Here is a 19,879-nt window from a genome sequence, read left to right on the forward strand (position 1 = left end):
CACTTACAGGATGCTTCTGCACATTAATTCTGCACTTCAGTAGCAATTATTATTGTAATCCTGCAGCAAGGACATATTATGCTCAGAGATATGCACACAGCCCATGACTGTAAATGGCTATAAGTCTGGGCTTTTGACTTGCTCTCAGAATGTTCACTCACACTGAGGCTACCTGGATGCTTACTGCCTTCATTGCCTTGCCTTTTTTTCATTTCATCCCCTCAATGAGAGAAAACAGGCTTATATTACTACTGTCTTGCCTTGTAGTTTAGCACAGACACAAAAGTTTGTCAAAGTTGTCAGCACGCCTTTGTCAAGTCAAGGGTGATAGCTTTTCTTCAGGTGCTCCCAGCACAGTAAGCCAAGAGCAGCTTCTGAAAATGATCCAAGACCTGCTTGAAGCAATCAGTCAGTCAGGATTCTTTTCTCATAAGGGATGAGGACATGAATGTTGGGCACCCATAACTGATCTTGTGTCTTTCAGTCTTATTGTGGGCTGTTGTCTTCCTGGAATTAAAGAGAGGCAAGTTTTGTGTAAGCTTAAAGTGAATGGCATATCTATTACTGGAGGTGCAGTGGGGAGATGTCCCAAGCGAATGCTTCATCAGCACAAAGATTGCGTAACATTAGTGGTGTCAGGGGTTCAGGTGAGTGAGAACAATTGGGGAAGATGTTGCAGGCAATACAACGGGAATACAGACCTTTTGGTCCTTCTCATCCATGCTGAATAGATATTCCAATCTGACCTAGTCCCATTTGCCAGCATTTGGCCCCATCCCTCTAAACCTGTCCTATTCATATTCTCATCCAGGTACCTTTTAAGTGTTGTAATTGTACCAGCCTTCATCACTTCCTCTGGCAGCTTGTTCCATACACGCACCACCCTCTGTGTTAAGAAGTTACCCCTCAGGCCCTTTTTAAATCTTTCCCCTTCACCTTAAACCTATGACATATTGTTTTGGACTCCCTTCACCTAGGAAAAAATCCTTGGCTATTCACCCAATCCATGCCCCTCATGATTTTATAAACCTCTATAAGGTCACCCCTCTGCCTCTGACACTCCAGGAAAAAAATATCTAGCCTATTCAGCTTCTCCCTATAGCTCAAACTCACAGTCTCAGCAACATACTTGCAAAGCTTTTCTGCACCCTAGTTGGACATGAGTTTTGGCAGGAGTTGAGTATAGTGACAGAGATAAAGTGAGTGTGCAGTATCAGAGAGATGGTGGAATGTAAGCTGTTGGAATGAGGTATATTGGTCTTCCTCCCACTGTGTTTTGCATCCACCAAATGGTGAGACTGCACCGACTTGGGTGGCAAACTCACATCAGGTTGGCATGGTCTTGGTGTTGTGGCCTCTCGTGCTGGTCTGGGAGTGGGGTTGGTGGGGGAAGTCCATCATCTTCCAGCAGTATCTCCACATCAATGCACACAAAGCAGGGTGCTGACTTCCCTGGTTTCATTTTAGGCCAAGTGTCTGGATACTTGCAGGGCAGCACTGGACTAATGGTGCTTGACCAGGTGCACAACCACCTTTTAAAGATGCTGAGGGCACCAAAGGATGCCAGTGAATTCTGAAATATCCACTGATTGCTGAGTTATTCTAGGATCAGTGTGTGGTAAGTGGGGCGGAAATCGGACGAGGCGCCATAGGGGTATGGGCTATAACTAATGAGGTGAGTTTGGGAGGATGCAGGAATAGAATTCACCAGGTGTTGAGATGACAAGCCCTCCAAAAAACCTAAAGCAATTTGGACTTAAGCAAAAAAAAATCAGCACATAGTTTAATTAAGCTATAATGGGAGTTGTCTGGAAAGTACACTGTTTGGGGAAAATAATTATAAGTTTATATTTGGGGGAAATTCACTCACATTTTATGAAATTTAAATATAACTGAATGAGAAGGAAACAAAAGATTGACACTAGGTAATGATGCTCGTTTGACCAGCTAGTGCAGGCTCGATGGGCCAAATGGACCGAATCCCGCTACACCGTGACACTTCTATGAATTTTTGTTTCCTCCAACACTATTTTGTTTTATTTCAGAGTCTAGACTTTTACATTATTTGAAAGCTCTAATGCAGTTTCTTCCCGCCCCCGTTGTTGAGAATAAATGCATTGCGTTTGAAGGTAATGGAACACGAGAGCAACAACTGATACAATCCATCACATGACCAACCGAGAGCTGAATGAGTCACGTGACCGGGCCCGCTGTCACGTGTTCCCCCGCGAGGCTGCCGGGAAGCGGGAGGACCGACGGCTGCTGGGATGTGGAAGACCTGCTGAGGCTCTGAGCTGATGGCCCGCAACGAAGAGAAACACTTGGGGAGACTGAACCGGCTGTGGCTGCAGCGGGAGAGGGAGGGTAAAAAAGAAGCTGTTTACTTGTCTCACCACTTGCTAATCAATGTGGATGCCTATATAATGAGCCTGGGTCACAAGGAGCTGCAGTGAGAGCAACAAAACACAAGCCCATCCTTGGATATTAACTGTCCTGTCGTCTTGAGGTTCAGTTCTTTAGTGCTGGAACTCCCCAGCCCGTGAGGAAATGTCAACCTAACAGTGGAGGAGGCTGTCTTTATGGTTGATCCAGAACCTATAAAGTTTAACCAATGTTACTTGTCACTGTTACAACCAGATTGATGAGGTGAACTGTCACTTTTTCGGGAGGGGGAGGGGTGGATGTGGAGGGAATGAATATAATTTAGAGATTCAACAGTAGCGCCGCAATTTGGCTTCATTCAGATGCTGTACTCAACGTTTGTCATCTCCATTCTATTCTTGAGAAAGGTCCCCTTCTTCCAAACTGCTAGCTGTCAACTGGGACTATGCCTTTTTCTAATTATTACTGCTGCATGTCATCATCTCTCACTGCTTAACTACAAACGTTGAGCAATAAAAGTGTGAGGAACGAATTCATGTTTTCAGTCTCCCAGCTTTTTCAACATTTGAATGTAACAGGCCTGATCTGAGTAAGGAGAAAGTGAGGACTGCAGATGCTGGAGATCAGGGCTGAAAATGTGTTGCTGGAAAAGCGCAGCAGGTCAGGCAGCATCCAAGGAACAGGAGAATCGACGTTTCGGGCATAAGCCCTTCTTCAGGAATGAGGCAAGTGTGTCCAGCAGGCTAAGATAAAAGGTAGGGAGGAGGGACTTGGGGGAGGGACGTTGGAAATGTGATAGGTGGAAAGAGGTCAAGGTGAGGGTGATAGGCCGGAGTGGAGTGGGTCGGAAAGGTCAGGAAGAAGATTGCAGGTTAGGAAGGCAGTGCTGAGTTCGAGGGATTTGACTGAGACAAGGTGGGGGGAGGGGAAATGAGGAAACTGGAGAAATCTGAGTTCATCCCTTGTGGTTGGAGGGTTCCTAGACGGAAGATGAGGCGCTCTTCCTCCAACCGTCGTGTTGCTATGGTCTGGCGATGGAGGAGTCCAAGGACCTGCATGTCCTTGGTGGAGTGGGAGGGGGAGTTGAAGTGTTGAGCCATGGGGTGGTTGGGTTGGTTTGTCCAGGTGTCCCAGAGGTGTTCTCTGAAACGTTCCGCAAGTAGGCGGCCTGTCTCCCCAATATAGAGGAGGCCACATCGGGTGCAGCAGATGCAATAAATGATGTGTGTGGAGGTGCAGGTGAATTTGTGGCGGATATGGAAGTATCCCTTGGGGCCTTGGAGGGAAGTAAGAGGGGAGATGTGGGCGCAAGTTTTACATTTCTTGCGGTTGCAGGGGAAGGTGCCGGGATTGGAGGTTGGGTTGGTGGGGGGTGTGGACCTGACGAGGGAGTCACGGAGGGAGTGGTCTTTTCGGAACGCTGATAGGGGAGGGGAGGGAAATATATCCTTGGTGGTGGGGTCCATTTGGAGGTGGTGGAAATGACGGCAGATGATATGCTGTATATGGAGGTTGATGGGTGGTAGGTGAGGACTCCTCCATCGCCAGACCATAGCAACACGACGGTTGGAGGAAGAGTGCCTCATCTTCCGCCTAGGAACCCTCCAACCACAAGGGATGAACTCAGATTTCTCCAGTTTCCTCATTTCCCCTCCCCCCACCTTGTCTCAGTCAAATCCCTCGAACTCAGCACCGCCTTCCTAACCTGCAATCTTCTTCCTGGCCTCTCCGCCCCCACTCCACTCCGGCCTATCACCCTCACCTTGACCTCCTTCCACCTATCGCATTTCCAACGTCCCTCCTCCCTACCTTTTATCTTAGCCTGCTGGACACACTTTCCTCATTCCTGAAGAAGGGCTTATGCCCGAAACATCGATTCTCCTGTTCCTTGGATGCTGCCTGACCTGCTGCGCTTTTCCAGCAACACAGTTTCTAATCTGAGTAAGAACTGAAAGATGTGCGGATGCTGTAAATCAGAAGTTGCTGGAAAAGCTCAGAAGACAAGCAGGAGGCTGGAAGAACTCAGCAAGCCAGGCAGAATCAGGAGGTGGAGAAGTCGATGTTTTGGGTGTAATCCTCCTTCAGGACTGATTGTCTTCTCCACCTCCTGAAGTTCCCACAATGTTTCGGATGTAGCCCTTCTTCAGGACCCGAAACGTTAACTCTGATTTCGCTTCACAGATCTTGTCTGACTGGCTGAGCTTTTCCAGCATCTTTTGTTTTTATTTCTGTTCTGAATAAAATCGTTTTTAAGATTCCAGTCAAAGTATTTGGTTCCTCGGCAAAATGGATGATTTGAATTGTGCACTTGTCAAATTAACCACAAAGGAGCAAGTGTCAAAGGATGACACAGCACCCATTCACCTGTTTACTCTTCAGTGTTACTTTAATTTGGATGTCTAGGAAAGCTTCTGAAAAGTTTATGGATGTTACTTGAATCTTGAAGTTAAATTTTCAGTTTTGCTCAGTCTTTATTCACAAACGTAAAGTAAATGGCTTTTCAAAAGAAAACTTTATGTTAGCATGCATTTCAGCTATATTGAAAACAAAAAATTCCGGAAATCACCGTGTGTCAGACAGCATCAATGAAGACATAGCAAGCTAATAAAGATGAGATGAAGAGTCACCTAGACACGAAATGTTAGCTTGTTTTCTTTCCAAGGATGCTGTCTGACCTGCTGAGATTTTCAGCGTTTTTTATTTTTCAGTGTCCTATTTAAAACATAATAATGAAGTTGGAACTTTGTTTTGATAGAAGTGGTAATTGTGGGCTACTCTGACTTCACATAACATCATCCAAACTTATTTTCATAACTCTGATTAGTTATCAGCTCTATATGCTTTAAATGTGACATTGAAAAGTATGATGCCGTGTTGGTAGTTGTCCTGATACTTACTGGCCTATATTAGCTCTTTGTTCCGCAAAAACAGATTTGTTATTAATCTCATCTTTCATTTCAGATGCTCCTATGGTGTTGATTCTCCTTTATATCTGTAATCTTTCACAATCTCCAGACTGTTTCTTCTAGTTCTGGTATCCTGCACATGTTGATTTCTTTTGTTCCACCATTGATAGCCTTGTTGTCAGCTACTTGGGTTCTGGAATTAATTCACTTAATCACACGTTATACCTGTCTTGTCCTTTTAAAGTGCTTCTTTAAAACCGATCTAATCAGGCTTTTGGTCACTTGCCGTGCTATCTCTTGGTGGTGCGATGCCAGTTTTTTGTAAAGCACCTATAACTTGCCTTGGGTTACTTTATTACATTATTGGCAGTGTATAAATGCAGGTTGTTATTAGGCAGTAGGACTTAGTCATGTACTACAATTTTTAATCGATATGTTTTTATTCAACAGAGGGTCGATTGAGAGAGAGAGATCAAAATCGACCCAAACTGGTGAGTAAGCACACTCCTACTTTCTGGATCCCAAAACTGCAGTTCATAATGGCGCAACAATGAATTTGGATGGGAAAGTGAACTGAGATTATTGTAGTCCTCCTCCTGCAACAACGTTGTGCAAGTGATGACTGTTAATCTTTTGTTCAAGTTTTCTCCATAACTGCGATCGATAACTTGGTGAGGCAGAATACTTAGTGCTTTTAAATATGATCTTTAATCTTTGCAGTGGGTGAACACCTGATGGTAGTTTATTTACATGCCACACTGTAATAAAAAAATAATAAAAGCCAGCTTCTGAGTTTGAGCCCCTACTGTCTGACAGTAACATAATAATTTTGAGAGTCTAGAATACTTTAGGAAAACTTAGATGTATGTTTGTGATTGCGCACACACCTCTTTGTACTCTGGACCCAAATCTAAGATTATTGTGCATGTTTCTAATTTCTGTGCCAAAGATCTATTCTTTTGATTTTCATCCTCCACTAAAAGATCAAAAGTAAACTTGAATGCAAAAGCTGAGATAAATGTTTCTTTCCTATTGTCCTAACTTCAAAAAAAGTGCAAAACAAGCAAATCTTATTCACATACTTTTTACAGTGTATTCCAAAGTACCTCAAAGCCAATGTTCAAGATGTTGTCACTGCTGTAATGGTTCTTTTTCTGAATTTGTACAACACTTGTTATGAATAGGTGTGAAGGGTCATGGCTCCCCACTCTCCTGACCTCATCTTTTGTCATAGTTGAAATTGATACTATTCCGTTCCAATATCATCAGTTTCTAGAAATCCACAGTCAGGCTGCATTCATGGGAGAGAGCAAGCTAATGTTTTGGGTCTAGATGACTCTGCATCAGCTTCACCAATTCTGTAAAAATAGAACAGCAGTTACAGATCTGGAACGTGCGTTTCACACACTCAACTCAAGGACAGTAACTAAAACTGAAATTCAACTGTCTTTACCTCCTGACTTTACAACATTCCCATCCTCAATCACTTTTTAAAGATCACTACCTTTTGCCTATACTTATTGGTGCATTTTATTTTTAGGTAATAAAATACCCTTCTTTCTTTCAAGAAAACTTTGGATCAGCCCTCCTTCAATTTTAATCTGTTCAATTAAGTTAATTGAAATGTTGTAGCAACATGCTTTAAAAGGAGGAAAACAGATTGTATTTGTTGTGACTCACCGAAACAGGGTTTAAAAAAAAGTGGGGTGCCATGACCCCTCCTCACTGGGTCATAAAAACGTAGGGGATCAGATCACAGTTCTCCCCCTGTCTCTGGTTTCCCCTCTCAGTCCAAAGATGTAGAGATTAAATGGATTGGCCATGCTTAATTGCCCATAGTGCCCAGGGATATGCAGATTATGTGGGTTAGCCATGAGAAATGCGGGATTACAGAGATAGGGTGGTGGATGAGTCTGGGTAGGTTGCCCTTTTGGAGGGTTGGTGTGGACTCAATGGACGAATGGCCTGATTCTACACACAGAAGATTACAGCGCAGTACAGACCCTTCAGCCCTCAATGTTGCACCGACCTGTGGAACCAATCTGAAGCTTATCTAACCTACACTATTCCATTCTTGTCCGTATGCCTATCCAATGAAGTTTCTATTAAAAAAGAATGTTCTAACATACTGACCCTTGAAATAATTGAAGTGGAGAAACAATTTGGTCATTCAAAAGCTGTTTAAAATAAAGCAACTGCAGAAAGGATACAAAAACTTGGGAAACACTAAGACTGTTGCCCTTGGAAGAAGTAAAAATAATAGCCATGCATCTAAAGGTGGAGATTCTGTTAAAAGCCAGGAAAACAGGAATTGCAAAGCAAGTGGCAGTTTATCTCGAGCTAGAAACTGAGGGGGAGTAAATTACTCCAGATGGTGGAAATCACAGCAGATCAGGTAGAATCCGTGTTAGCAAGCTAACATTGAGTCTTGATAGATGACTCTTCATCAGAATTGATGTCAACTTGAATTTAGTGAAACCTGCATCCCAGATCTTTAACTATTGTTCTATTTCTGCAGAATTGGTGAAAGTTGCCAATAAATTTGATTTCTCAGTTAAGGGATGTTTCCTGAAGTTTTTTTTCACACTGGTGCTGAGATAAAGAGAGAGAAATTTTCCATATTATTGCTGTGTTCTGTTTAAGTTGCTTTCTTTCCACTGTTGATCGAAGTGAGCCACAGAAACATGGTTCATTTGTATATTCCCTTCATTGTCTTTTCCAAGGTGGCATCCCGCAAGTAACCATTTATCTCCAATATGTGATATTGTTACGAAAGTGCGAGTAAAACAAGAGAATTTTTAAAAATTATTGAGACTTCAGAGTTTCAGTACCTTGTGATTTAAAATGGTAATTTCAAGGCTGCTAGTTTTTCTTTCTCATTTGGGTTCCATGGGTGTGTCAGCACCATTTAAGTCAGCAATGTCCTTCAAAAAGCCAGTTTTTAGTCTGTGAAAGTCTCAAGTATTAAAATCAAACGATGAAAGTGGAATAATGATTTTCCTTTTTCACGAGGATCATAACACACTTGGCATATCAGACTTGCCTATAAAAGCTTTCTGTTTTGCAGTAGAGATCTGTAGAATTCCCCTCTACCTGCCATAATAAGAGCCAAAGAGATAATGTATTTTTTGGTTTTATTAGTGGTATGTATAATGTTGCTGTCAGTGTTAAAGTTGCAGTGCTTTCATTAACACTTACAATTTAGTGACAAACTTTATAGGAAAGTGTAATTGATTTCATCTGTAGTTCAAGTTGCTTGAATTCATACATCTCCCAGAGAAGTACATTTTCAACGCCAATATAATGTGATTGATTGCTTTAATTTTTTCTCCATTAAATCAAGTAATGTAATGCAGGGAGAAATGGTATTGCAAATTGGCGGTTTTTCAATTACTATTTTGTGTTGTAGTAATTTGAACATGTAATATTTAATTTTTAGTCTTCCTTGAATTCAGCTGTTGAAGTGAAAAAATGGATTCCAAGCATCAAGAGTGAAATTGAGTATTACCTTCAGGTGAGCAATTCAATTTATGCAGAGGGACACTGGAAATATTTCACTAGATGGGGGGTTGGGGAGCGATGGGAATTGGGAATTCCTTCTGCTCAGCAGTATCATGTTTTCACGCTGACATTTTTCGGGTTTTTTTTTCATTCTTTTGTGGGATATAGCGATTGCCATTAGGGATGTTTCCCATCCCCAATTGAGAAGGTGATGATGAGCATAGCACAGTTTTGAATGTTTGTTCCCATTTTGCCTTGAAATACAACTAAACTAGCATTCTTTGTGCTGTTGGACCAATTCCTTGGAAGGAGCAGGTTAAGAATACCAAAGCCTATCTTACGTTGTACTTTAGGTTACTAATGGTCTATAGTTGACCTGTTTTACTTTGGAGTTGTAATTAGGGAATTCCTTTGTAATGAATTCTGCAGTAAGAATACAATGTAGAGTCAGAGATGTACAGCACAGAAACAGATCCTTCGTCCAACTCGTCCATGTCAACCATATATTCCAACCCAATCTAGTCCCACCTCCCAGGACCCGGCCCATATCCCTCCAAACCCTTACTATTCCCTCCAGATGCCTTTTAAATATTGCAATTGTACTAGCGTCCACTTCCTCTGGCAGCCCATTCCACACATGCACCATCTTCTGCGTGGAAAAAAGTTGCCCCCTAGATCCCTTTTATACCTTTCCCCTCTTACCCTAAACCTATGCCCTCTAGTTCTGTAGTCCCCCACCCCAGGGAAAAGATTGTCTATTTATCCTATCCGTGCTCCTCTTGATTTTTTAAACTTCTATAAAGTCACCCTTCATCCTTTGATGTGCCAGTGAAAACAGTCCCAGCCTATTCAACCTCTCCCTATAGCTCAAATCCTCCAACCCTGGCAATGTCCTTGTAAATCTTTTCTGAACCCTTTCAAGTTTCACAGTATCCTTCCAATAGGAAGGAGACCAGAATTGCATGCAATATTCTAAAAGTGGCCTAACCAATGTCCTGTACAGCCGCAACATGATCTCCCAACTCCTGTCCTCAATACTCTGACCAATAAAAGAAAGCCTATCAAATGCCTTCTTCACTGCCCTCTCTACCTGCAACTCCACTATCAAGGAGCTATGAATCTGCACTCCAAGGTCTCATTGTTCAGCAGCATTCCCTACGACCTTACCATTAACTGTATAGGTCTTGCTAAGATTTGCTTTTCCAAAATGCAGCATCTCAGAGTTTATTACAGATAAATGCATCTGCCACTTCTTCGCCACTTCTTCAAAAAACTGATTCTTTTGGTTTTTCGCTGCTGGCCACAGAAATGTCCATCTGTGCCTCGGACTAGAGAGTCCCCTAACACAATCAATCTCTTGGAACCCAATGAACCCTTCATTACATTAGAGCCAGTCTCAATACCAGAAACTTGGCTGTTTGTGCTACATTCTCCTGAGAATCCATCACCCCCTACATTTTCCAAAACAGCATACTTGTTTGAAATGGGGATTGCCACAGAAGACTCCTGCCCTACTTGCCACTCAAAAATGCAGCACCTCGCATTTATCTAAATTAAACTCCATCTGCCACTCCTTAGCCCATCAGCTCATCTGATCAAGATCCTGTTGAAATCTGAGGTAACCTTCCACTACACTTCCAATTTTGGTGTCATCTGCAAACTTACTAACTATACCTCTTAAGCTCGTATCCAAATCATTTACATAAATGATGAAAGGTAGTAGACCCAGCACCGATCCTTGTGGCACTCCACTGATCACAGGCCTCCAATCTGAAAAACAATCCTCCATCACCACCCTCTGTCTGCTACCTTTGAGCCAGTTCTGTATCCAAATGGCTAGTTCTCCCTGTACTCCATGAGATCAAACCTTGCGAACCAGTCTCCCATGGGGAACCTTGTCGAACGCCTTACTGAAGTCCATATAGATAACGTCTACCGCTCTGCCCTCATCAATCCTCTTTGTTACTTCAAAAAACTCAATCAAGTTTGTGAGACAGGATTTCTCATTGACAAAGCCATGTTGACTGTCCCTAATCAGTCCTTGGCTTTCCAAACACATGTACATCCTGTCCCTCAGGATTCTCTCCAACAACTTGCCCACCACTGACATCAGGCTCACTGGTCTATAGTTCCCTGGCTTGTCCTTACCACCATTTTTAAAATAGTGGCACCACGTTAGCCAACCAACAGTCTTTCGGCACCTCACCTGTGGCTATCGATGATGCATTATATCTCAGCAAGGAACCCAGCAATCACTTCTCTAGCTTCCCACAGAGTTCCAGAGTCTACGCTATCTCATTTCCCCTTTTTTGATCTCCTGATTTCCCTCTTAAGTATACTCTTACTGGCTTTATACTCTTCTAAGGATTCACTTGATCTATCCTTTCTATACCTGATACATGCTTCCTTTTTCTTTTGTCATCCAACATTCTCTATACCCACCAGCCTTTCCTTTCACCCTTACAGGATATACTGTTTCTGGACTCATGTTATCTCATTTCTGAAGGCTTCCCATTTTCCAGTCGTCCCTTTACCTGTGATCACCTTCCCCAAATCAGCTTTTGAAAGTTCTTGCCTAATACCGTCAAAATTGGCCTTTCTCCAATTTAGAACTTAGCTGTTAGATCTGGTCTATTGTTTTCCATCACTATTTTAAACTAATAGAATTATGGTCGTTGGCCCCAAAGTGCTCCCTCACTGACACCTCAGTCACCTACCCTGCCTTATTTCCCAAGAGTAAGTCAAGTTTTTCACCTTCTCTAGTAGGTACATCCGCATACTGAATCAGAAAATTGTCTTGTACGCACTTAACAAATTCCTCTCCATCTAAACCTTTAACACCACGGTAGTCCCAGTCTATGTTTGGAAAGTTAAAATCCCCTACCATAACCACCCTATTATTCTTACAGATAATTGAGATCTCCTTAAAAGTCTGTTTCTCAATTTCCCTCTGAATATTAGGGGATCTATAATTCAGTCCCAATAAGGTGATGATCCCTTTCATATTTCTCAGTTACACCCAAATAACTTCCCTGGAATATCTTCCCTCAGTTCAGCTGAAATGCTATCCCTTATCAAAAACGTCTCTTGCCTCCCTTTCTATCCTTCCTGTAGCATTTGTATTTTGGACCATTAAGCTGCCAGTCCTGTTCATCCCTGAGCCATGTTTCTGTAATGTTCCGAGCCATACCCTGAGTTCATCTGCCTTCCCTGTTAGGCCTCTTGCACTGAAATAAATGCAGTTTAATGTATCAGTCCTACCTTGTTCTCTGCTTTGTTCCTACCTGCCCTGACTGTTTGACTCGCTTCTTTTCTCAACTGTACCAGTCTCAGATTGATCTCTTTCTTCACTATCTCCCTGGGTCCACCCATCCACCTTAATAATTGAAATCCTCCCGAGCAGCTCTAGCAAATCTCCTTGGCAGTATATCAGTCCCCTTCCAATTCAGGTGCAATTTGTCCTTCTTGTACAGGTCACTCTACCCCAGAAGAGATTCCAATGATCCAAAAATGTGAATCCTACTCCCGTACACCAACTCCTCAGCCATGCATTAATCTGTTCTGTCCTCCTATTCCTACTCTCATTAGCTCATAGCACCGGGAGTAATCCAGGTATTAATACTCTTGAGGACCTCCTTTTTAAATTCCTGCCAACTTTCTCTATTCTCCCTTCAGAATCTCAACCTTTCCCCTTCCTATATAATTGGTTCCAATGTGGACAATGACCTCATGCTGGGCCCTCTCCCACTTGAGAACATTCTGCACCCTCTCTGAGACATCCTCGGTCCTGGCACCAGGGAGGCAACACACCATTCTGATCTTACGCTGCTGGCCACAGAAACATCTGTCAGTGCCTCGGACTAGAGAGTGACTGGCCAAATGTGAGGTAATTCTGTGAATTATTGTCATGAAATGATAAAGAAGCAATGTTTTCACTGTTTTACAGCAGTCCCAATTATCCCATTATTCAGAAAGGAAGATAAAGGAATTTCAGCATCAAATTGAAGAACTTCAGAAGGAGTATCAGCGTTACTTGTGGAAACTGCGTCGGTTAGACCCTTCCCATAAGGAACACCCTTGGAAACCTCGTGCTTATACCCGGAAAAGACAACCCAACACTACAGCACAACCCCTCAGTCAACCAGGTATTAGAAGTTACATATGGGGTTAATTTGGTGGAGATAGCAGCAACTGAGCCTCAAATGCACTGCAATATGTTGTACCATAATGTAAATATTTTATTGTGCATTAATTAAAAATACCCATTCTTACCTTCCAACATTTCAAGCTTTAACCCACCCTATCTCTGCAATTTACTCCAGCCCTGTACTTTATCACCTTTTAAGTCTTCCACTCTGGCCGATCATGAATTCCTTTTTCCTGCTCTGAAATATAATTCTCTGATCTTCACATCAGTGCTGGAGCTTTCAATAACTTTCTGCATGAAACTAAATCCCTCTATCCTTCTCCTGGTTTCTTTACCCAAGTTGTAAACCTATTAAAGCCTACTGTTAAACTAATCTTTCATTAGTTTCTCTTCTATGCTGCAACAATGTAGTTTGGTGTCCCTTCATGGTTCTGGGTGTCACTGGCTAGGCCAGCATTTATTTACCATCCCTAATCACCCAGAGGGCACTTAAGATTCAACCACATTGCTGTGGGTCTGGAATCACATGTAGGCCAGACCAGGTAAGGATGGCAATCTTCTTACCTTAAGGACAGTCATCAAACAGATGGGTTTTTCCACTAATTAACAATGGTTTCATGGTCACCATTAGACTCTTAATTCCAGATTTTTAATTAAATTCAAATTCCATCATCTGTCCCCAACAAGCAAACTTTAGTGGATGCTGGAAGTACTCAGCAGTCTGACAGCATCTTAAGAAGGAAAGTGTCAATGCTTCAGTGAAAGCCCTTCCTTCAGAAGATCTGTTTATTTTATTTCTCCACAGATGCGAGACTTGCTGAGTGTTTCCTTCTCTGTCTCTGTTTACTTTTCTTCACTCTCTAAAGCTTTGTTGGATTTGTAAAATATTAAATGTGCTGTTTGTTAATTAGTCTGAAGTGGGAGAATCTTTGAAGAGTTAATTTTGGTAAATAAGCAGAACTGGACATGTGTTTAAGAAAAGTATTCATTTTGCCAATAAATTGAGTAGAAGTTGAATTCGATCACTGAAGAGCTAATTGATCTTTGGAAATATATGTCTGCTACTTGAATCCATATCTAATCCACTAACTTACTGCAAATTTGAGTGTCGATATTAATGCTATACTGAGTTATGTCAATACCAGTTATGTGGATATGGGCCCTGTTAGTTTTCATTTAATTCATTATTTATTCAGAAGATATTCTGAAATAATATATTTTAAAGCTAGAAAATATTTGTCATAGTCTCCACCACTGAGCTTTATCCCGTTAGTTTTCCTCAATTTTTGAAAATGATCTTTGCACACATTCAATTTTTATAAATTCCAAGTGAATTTTTAATGTCAAATTTACATTAAAAACCGTGCCATGAGTTGTAAGTGATTTTGCTACAAGTATGAACTAAGCAACTCCCTGTAATGAAAAATTCAGAATGTAGATTATTAAAACCACACTGCAATGTAATTTTTCTGCCCATACTTTCATTTTTTTTAAACTGTTTGCCAATTTTGTCACATGAATGTTTCTCTGTTCTCTTTTAGTAAATTAAAATTTTGTTATTTGCAGCTGGGTTGCACAGTTTGAAACAAATTTGCTTGCCTGTTCCAAACAAAACTGACAATCACGAGGATGACTGTGATGGGAAATCTGTTGAAGAAAGAGAAAGGAACTTCCTAAACCCACAGACACCACATGGTGTCACTGATGATTCTTGCATGGTTAATTCCAATTCTCAGGACCAGCCCCTCATATTTAATCCTGTTAGAATTCCACCAAGATTTTCTATGCCCCCAACTCCACAAAATATATTAGGAGAAGGCTCACACCACATGACCAAAGTTCTTTTCTCTCAACTACCAAACTTACAAACTTCATCTTCCTGTGAATCCACAGCAGAGTTGCAAAGCGAGGAAGAAAAACATACCTGTAAGACAATAGTAGATTCACAGGAATCTAGTTTGCAGATGAAAAACCCTGGAATTCTGGGACTGTCTTGCTATTCTTCAGATGAAGAGAAATAACAGCTGATTCACGTTAATTGCTCTATTTAATTTTGTCTTAAACACTCTAATTGCCGAATGTATATAGATGTTACATTTTCAAAATTTATTTCCAGTTGGTTTTGTGCTTTTTATATAAAGCTATTGTATAATTGTTGAAATACTAATTCTTCCAATCCTCATTGTTGGCATGAATATAAATTATTCAGAAATAAAAGTGATCTTTATTTCAGATGCTTTTGTATATAGTTTATTTATTATCATGACTATATGTATGAAAATCATTGCCTTCTAGTGCTACTGATAAAATACTGTTCTATTAATGTTTTACACTCTCCCGGCAACTGAACCATTGATACTCGTGCTGATTCAATAATCTCTAAGCCTAATACAAGGCTTTTTATTGTTGTATTTGACTTTTTCAGATCAGTTCACAGTTTGCCTAAATGGCAGAGAGTTGAGATAAATTTGATACGACCCATCTGACAATAAAACATTAAAACTTGAGCAATCTCCCTTGGTCCAGATTCACTTGAAAATCAGTAATTTGATTCTGGAGGGTCTGTAGTTCTGTTGATTGACAAGTTAGCCTGGCCAGAATTCTAGGTTTTTAGAGTTTCTGCTTTGTAAAACAAACAGATCTGTCTTCAATGCCATGTATTACTTTAGTCCTTCAATTTCTGTGGTCTTAGTGGTATTCTCAAAACTTGTTCATTCTGCTTGTTAAGCAATTAGTGTATTTCCTCCTTTGCTTTCTCCTTGCTCTGCTGCCTTCAGTTTTTCCAGTCATTGTCAAATGGTCTAGTTTCTATCTCCCAAAGTACATACTCAATCGCAATTGCCTCTTGGTTAGAATTTGTAAATGTACTTTGTGCCTATTTTAGTGAACACTTCACCATTCATTGCATGTTGACCAACTGATTCTTATCTTCTGTCTCAGAAACCACATTGCTGCTGCCTAAAATTGATCTTCCACTATTTTGCTTAACTTCATGGATATGCAAGTTGAATATAACCAAATGTCTGCCACATTTATTTGCATACCTGATTATTTTTGTCCTTCTGTTGAAATTTCTGGTAACTATGATAGATATTGCTCTTCATTGAAAAGGTCTGGAAACAAAACAGAACTTGTTGGACTTGTCATCTTTGAGCCACCCATTTACTGTATTCACTGTCCATTCTGACCGCTGTTTGGTTCCCAGATAAGTTTTAAATCAACCTTAACTTGGAAATCGGGAAAGGTTTATGTAACATTTCAAAAATGTGTTTATACTTCATTCTGTCAAATACCTTGATGTTTAAAAAAGTGTGAACACTCTTCTTCACTGTTCTTAACACAGATTGCATTTCTCGTTCCTCCTTTTAATTAATGTATATTGCTCTTCTGATTGTCCAATTTTGCTTCATATTCTCATTATGGTGATTCACAACATGATTTTGATTGTGACTCATGAGGTTGTTCTTTCTATGAAGTTCACATTCATTTGCACTTAGTCTTTATAAATAGTGATATACAGAGATTTTCTCAAATTAATCAAGAGTCGCATATTTTGTTGCAGGTATAAAATAAGCTCAATGATACAAATTTGGGGGGATTTTAGGATAACTTCATGGCTGAAATCCCCCTTCTAACAAAACTTACGAAAAGTGAGCACACTAGCTTTCGGAGCGACGCTCCTTCATCAGGTGATTGTGGAGGGCTCGATCGTAACACAGAATTTAAAGCAAAAATTTTCAGTGTGATGTAACTGAAATTATACATTGAAGAATTGATTTGTCTGTTAAGCCTTTCATCTGTTAGAATACAGTGATAGTTTCACTTCTTTCATGTGTAAATCACAAAACCCTTGTTTTTAAAAAGTTGCATTCTCGGGTTAGCTGTTAACAACCTCCAACCTAACCATTGTTAACAGCTAACCGGAGAATGCAACTTTTTTAAAAAAAAAGGTTTTTGTGATTTACACATGAAAGAAGTGAAACTATCACTGTATTCTAACAGATGAAAGGCTTAACAGACAAATCAATTCTTCAATGTATAATTTCAGTTACATCACACTGAAAATTTTTGCTTTAAATTCTGTGTTACGATCGAGCCCTCCACAATCACCTGCTGAAGGAGCGTCGCTCCGAAAGCTAGTGTGCTTCCAATTAAACCTGTTGGATTATAACCTGGTGTTGTGTGATTTTTAACTTTGTACACCCTGGTCCAACACCGGCATCTCCGAATTACGAAAAGTGAGTATCCAAGCAGAGTCAGTGAGTGTGCATGGGGTGCTTCTGCTGATAGCCTACAGGGGGCAGCAGGTGAGTGGGCGGAAGTGACCGGAAATGACGTTGGTGGTCCAATATGGCGGAGGAAGTGGATGTAGATGTGGATATTGAAGGAGACGGAGCGGAGCTGAACCTGGGGTAAGAGGAGAGCTCGGGCCGGTGTCTGGGGTTTAGGTTGAGGTGCTGTTGCCGAGCCTGAATGTTCGGTGGGTGGGCGGGCGGTTGGATGGAGAGAGCTTGTGTGTCACCGCTAAACCTAGCACTGGGACAAGGGCCGGCAACCGCTTGGGTTTGTTTATCTCTGTCTCCCCCCAAAGCCAGTGATCCATTTGCAATGTCTACACGCTGAGCAGTTCACTAAATCACATCCACCTGCTTTCTTTATCCCCCAACTGAGAGACAACGACCTGCATCGCAGCCTGACTAAAATGAAGCAACGGGTATTTAATACGTTCAATAATCAAACCTGCAGTTTCCCCAGTGAGGTACAGGACGTACATCAGAGGATAGGCTTTGTATAGGAATCGCAGCTGCCAACTTCTGCCGTGGAAATTCCTACGAAACAAAACATTTCAAAGACAATCTGAGTTTTTGACTGAGGGGTAAATATTGGTCAGGAGAGCTTAACTTTTTTTTAAAGAATGGTACGGGATAGATTATGTACACATACTAGACATAGTGTTATGATTCGTCACAATGTGCACAACTTGAATTGAGGCTGTCAACTCTCCAGTCCTACTTGAACCCTCAACACTCCAAATCAAAAGTGCTATTGCTCTTCCCAAGAATAAAGATCAAAATTAAATAAGACACTTAGAATCATAGAATTGTTACAATGTTGATGGAGACCATTCAGTCTTTAATCTTTACAAACCATGTGAGGGAACAATGCACCTATCAATTCCTCACCTTTTCCTGTAATCCTGCAAAGATGTGCCTTTTTGGGAAATGATTGCATTCCCATTTAAGAAATGATTCTATTCCCATTTAAAAGATCAGTTGAACTATACACACGATCAGTGCATTCCAGTTCCTAGTGATTCAGTACGTGGAAGGTTTCTTCACATCATTGGATCTTTTGTCACTTAAAATCTGTCCCATCTCGTTCTCAATCTTTACACCAATTAGACATTTTTCTCCTGATCTACTCTGTTGTGATCCCTCATGGTCTTTAGTACCTATATCAAATTTTCTCTCATCTTTTCACCAAAGAAATTAATCTCAACTTCTCCAACCAATCTTGTTACTGAAGTTTCACAACCCTGGAACGATTTTTGTAATCTTCTTTGCATGTGTAACGCCTCTATATTCTTCCGAAAGTGTACTGCTTGAAACTGGATACACTACTCCAGTTGTGATGGAGCTATGACTTCGTGTTTAACATTGCTTCCTTGCTCTTATATTCTGTGCCTATATCAGAAAACATGTTGGGTGCCACTTGCTTTATTACTGAGCATTCCACCTATTCTTCCACCTTGAATAATTATCACATATACCCAGATCCCTCTGCACCTGCACTATTGGCATAAATATTGGATCATCGGCAGAAATTCTACTTCCACGTCTGGTTGAGTAAATTTAGTTCAGTAACCTTTAGATACTCTGTGAATGGCAAGACACTAAGAATTAGAATCCCTCCAATGTGGAAACAGGCCCCTTGGCCAACAAGTTCACACTGACACTCTGAAGAGGAACCCGCCCAGACCCATTTCATATTTACCCCTGACTAATGCACCTAACCTACACATCCCTGAACACTATGGGTAATTTAGCACAATCTTTGGATTGTGGGAGGATACCCATACAGACAAAGTGAGAATGTGCAAACTCTAGACAGTTGTCCGAGGGTGGAATTGAACCTGGGTCCTGGGTGCTGTGAGGCAGCAGTGCTAACCACTGAACCACCGTGCAACCCAAAGGAACAGAGCACAGAAGAAGAGAGGAATCTTCTGGTGCTTGTTCACAAATCCTTGAAGATAGGCAGGAGAGTTTTAATAGGTTAGTTAAGAAGGCACATGGGACGCTTGACTTTATCAGTCATGGCACAGTTTATAAAAACAAGGGGGCCACGTTGAAGCTGTATGGGACTTTGGTTAGGCCACAGCTGGAGTACTGTGGGCAGTTCTGGTCACCACACTATCGGAGAGATGAGATGATACTGGAGGGAGTGCAAAGGGGTATCACCAAAGTGTTGCCTATGATGGAACATTCAGCTATGAAGAAAGGCTGGGTAAGCTCGGGTTGTTTTCTTCAGAGGATGGTTGGGTCTGGAATGCACTGCCTGGAAGTGAAGTCGAGGCAGGAAACCTCAGAACCTTTAAAAAGTATTTGGATGAGTACTGGAAGTGTCATAACATTCAAAGCTATGGGCCTAGTGTGGGAAAGTCGGACTAGTGTAGGTGACAGAATATTTTTGACAGTATAGGAGTGATGAGTGGAAGGGCCTCTTCTTTACTGCATAATTCTATGTCTTTTGTGCTGGAGTCTCCTTGATAAGGATCTCTTTACAAGTTTGTCCAGGAATTCATGAATCCAGCAGCAGAGAGGATAGGCACTAGAAATCACACCTTTATAAGGTATGTGTAGGGTCAGTGTACCAGATGAGAAGGGTGTCAAGGTAGGTCGTCAGATGCATAGTGGTAGATGGGGCAAGATGTGATCAGGCCATC

At 41.3% G+C, this 19,879-nt stretch overlaps 2 protein-coding genes across 8 annotated transcripts in view; both read left to right on the forward strand.

The window, feature by feature from the left end:
* The window catches only part of LOC122554378 (uncharacterized), a 38,295-nt gene extending 23,123 nt beyond the window's left edge, over positions 1 to 15,172 (forward strand). The window contains exons 1-5 of one of the 3 annotated variants that reach the window (XM_043699288.2): positions 2,240 to 2,364; positions 5,739 to 5,779; positions 8,728 to 8,802; positions 12,739 to 12,934; positions 14,503 to 15,172. In XM_043699288.2, coding sequence (XP_043555223.1) covers positions 2,298 to 2,364; positions 5,739 to 5,779; positions 8,728 to 8,802; positions 12,739 to 12,934; positions 14,503 to 14,957 — 834 coding nt within the window. In that variant the 5' untranslated portion in view covers positions 2,240 to 2,297 and the 3' untranslated portion in view covers positions 14,958 to 15,172. Of the gene's footprint in view, positions 1 to 2,239; positions 2,365 to 5,738; positions 5,780 to 8,727; positions 8,803 to 12,735; positions 12,935 to 14,502 lie in introns of those variants that run through there. The other 2 variants (XM_043699286.2, XM_087990635.1) reach the window with 2 other exon arrangements.
* A 2,110-nt stretch (positions 15,173 to 17,282) lies between these two features.
* The window catches only part of mysm1 (Myb-like, SWIRM and MPN domains 1), a 105,460-nt gene continuing 102,863 nt past the window's right edge, over positions 17,283 to 19,879 (forward strand). For all 5 annotated transcript variants that reach the window (XR_015758159.1, XM_043699289.2, XM_043699291.2 and 2 more), the window contains exon 1: positions 17,283 to 17,348. Coding sequence is in view for 4 of the 5 variants with exons in the window: in XM_043699289.2 (XP_043555224.1) it covers positions 17,287 to 17,348 (62 nt within the window). In the remaining variant the exon portion in view is untranslated. The remainder of the gene's footprint in view (positions 17,349 to 19,879) is intronic.

The sequence above is a fragment of the Chiloscyllium plagiosum genome, unplaced genomic scaffold, assembly GCF_037043375.1.
Source record: "Chiloscyllium plagiosum isolate Xiang-an unplaced genomic scaffold, Cpla_swu_hap1 HiC_scaffold_9, whole genome shotgun sequence".
Classification (NCBI taxonomy): domain Eukaryota; kingdom Metazoa; phylum Chordata; class Chondrichthyes; order Orectolobiformes; family Hemiscylliidae; genus Chiloscyllium; species Chiloscyllium plagiosum.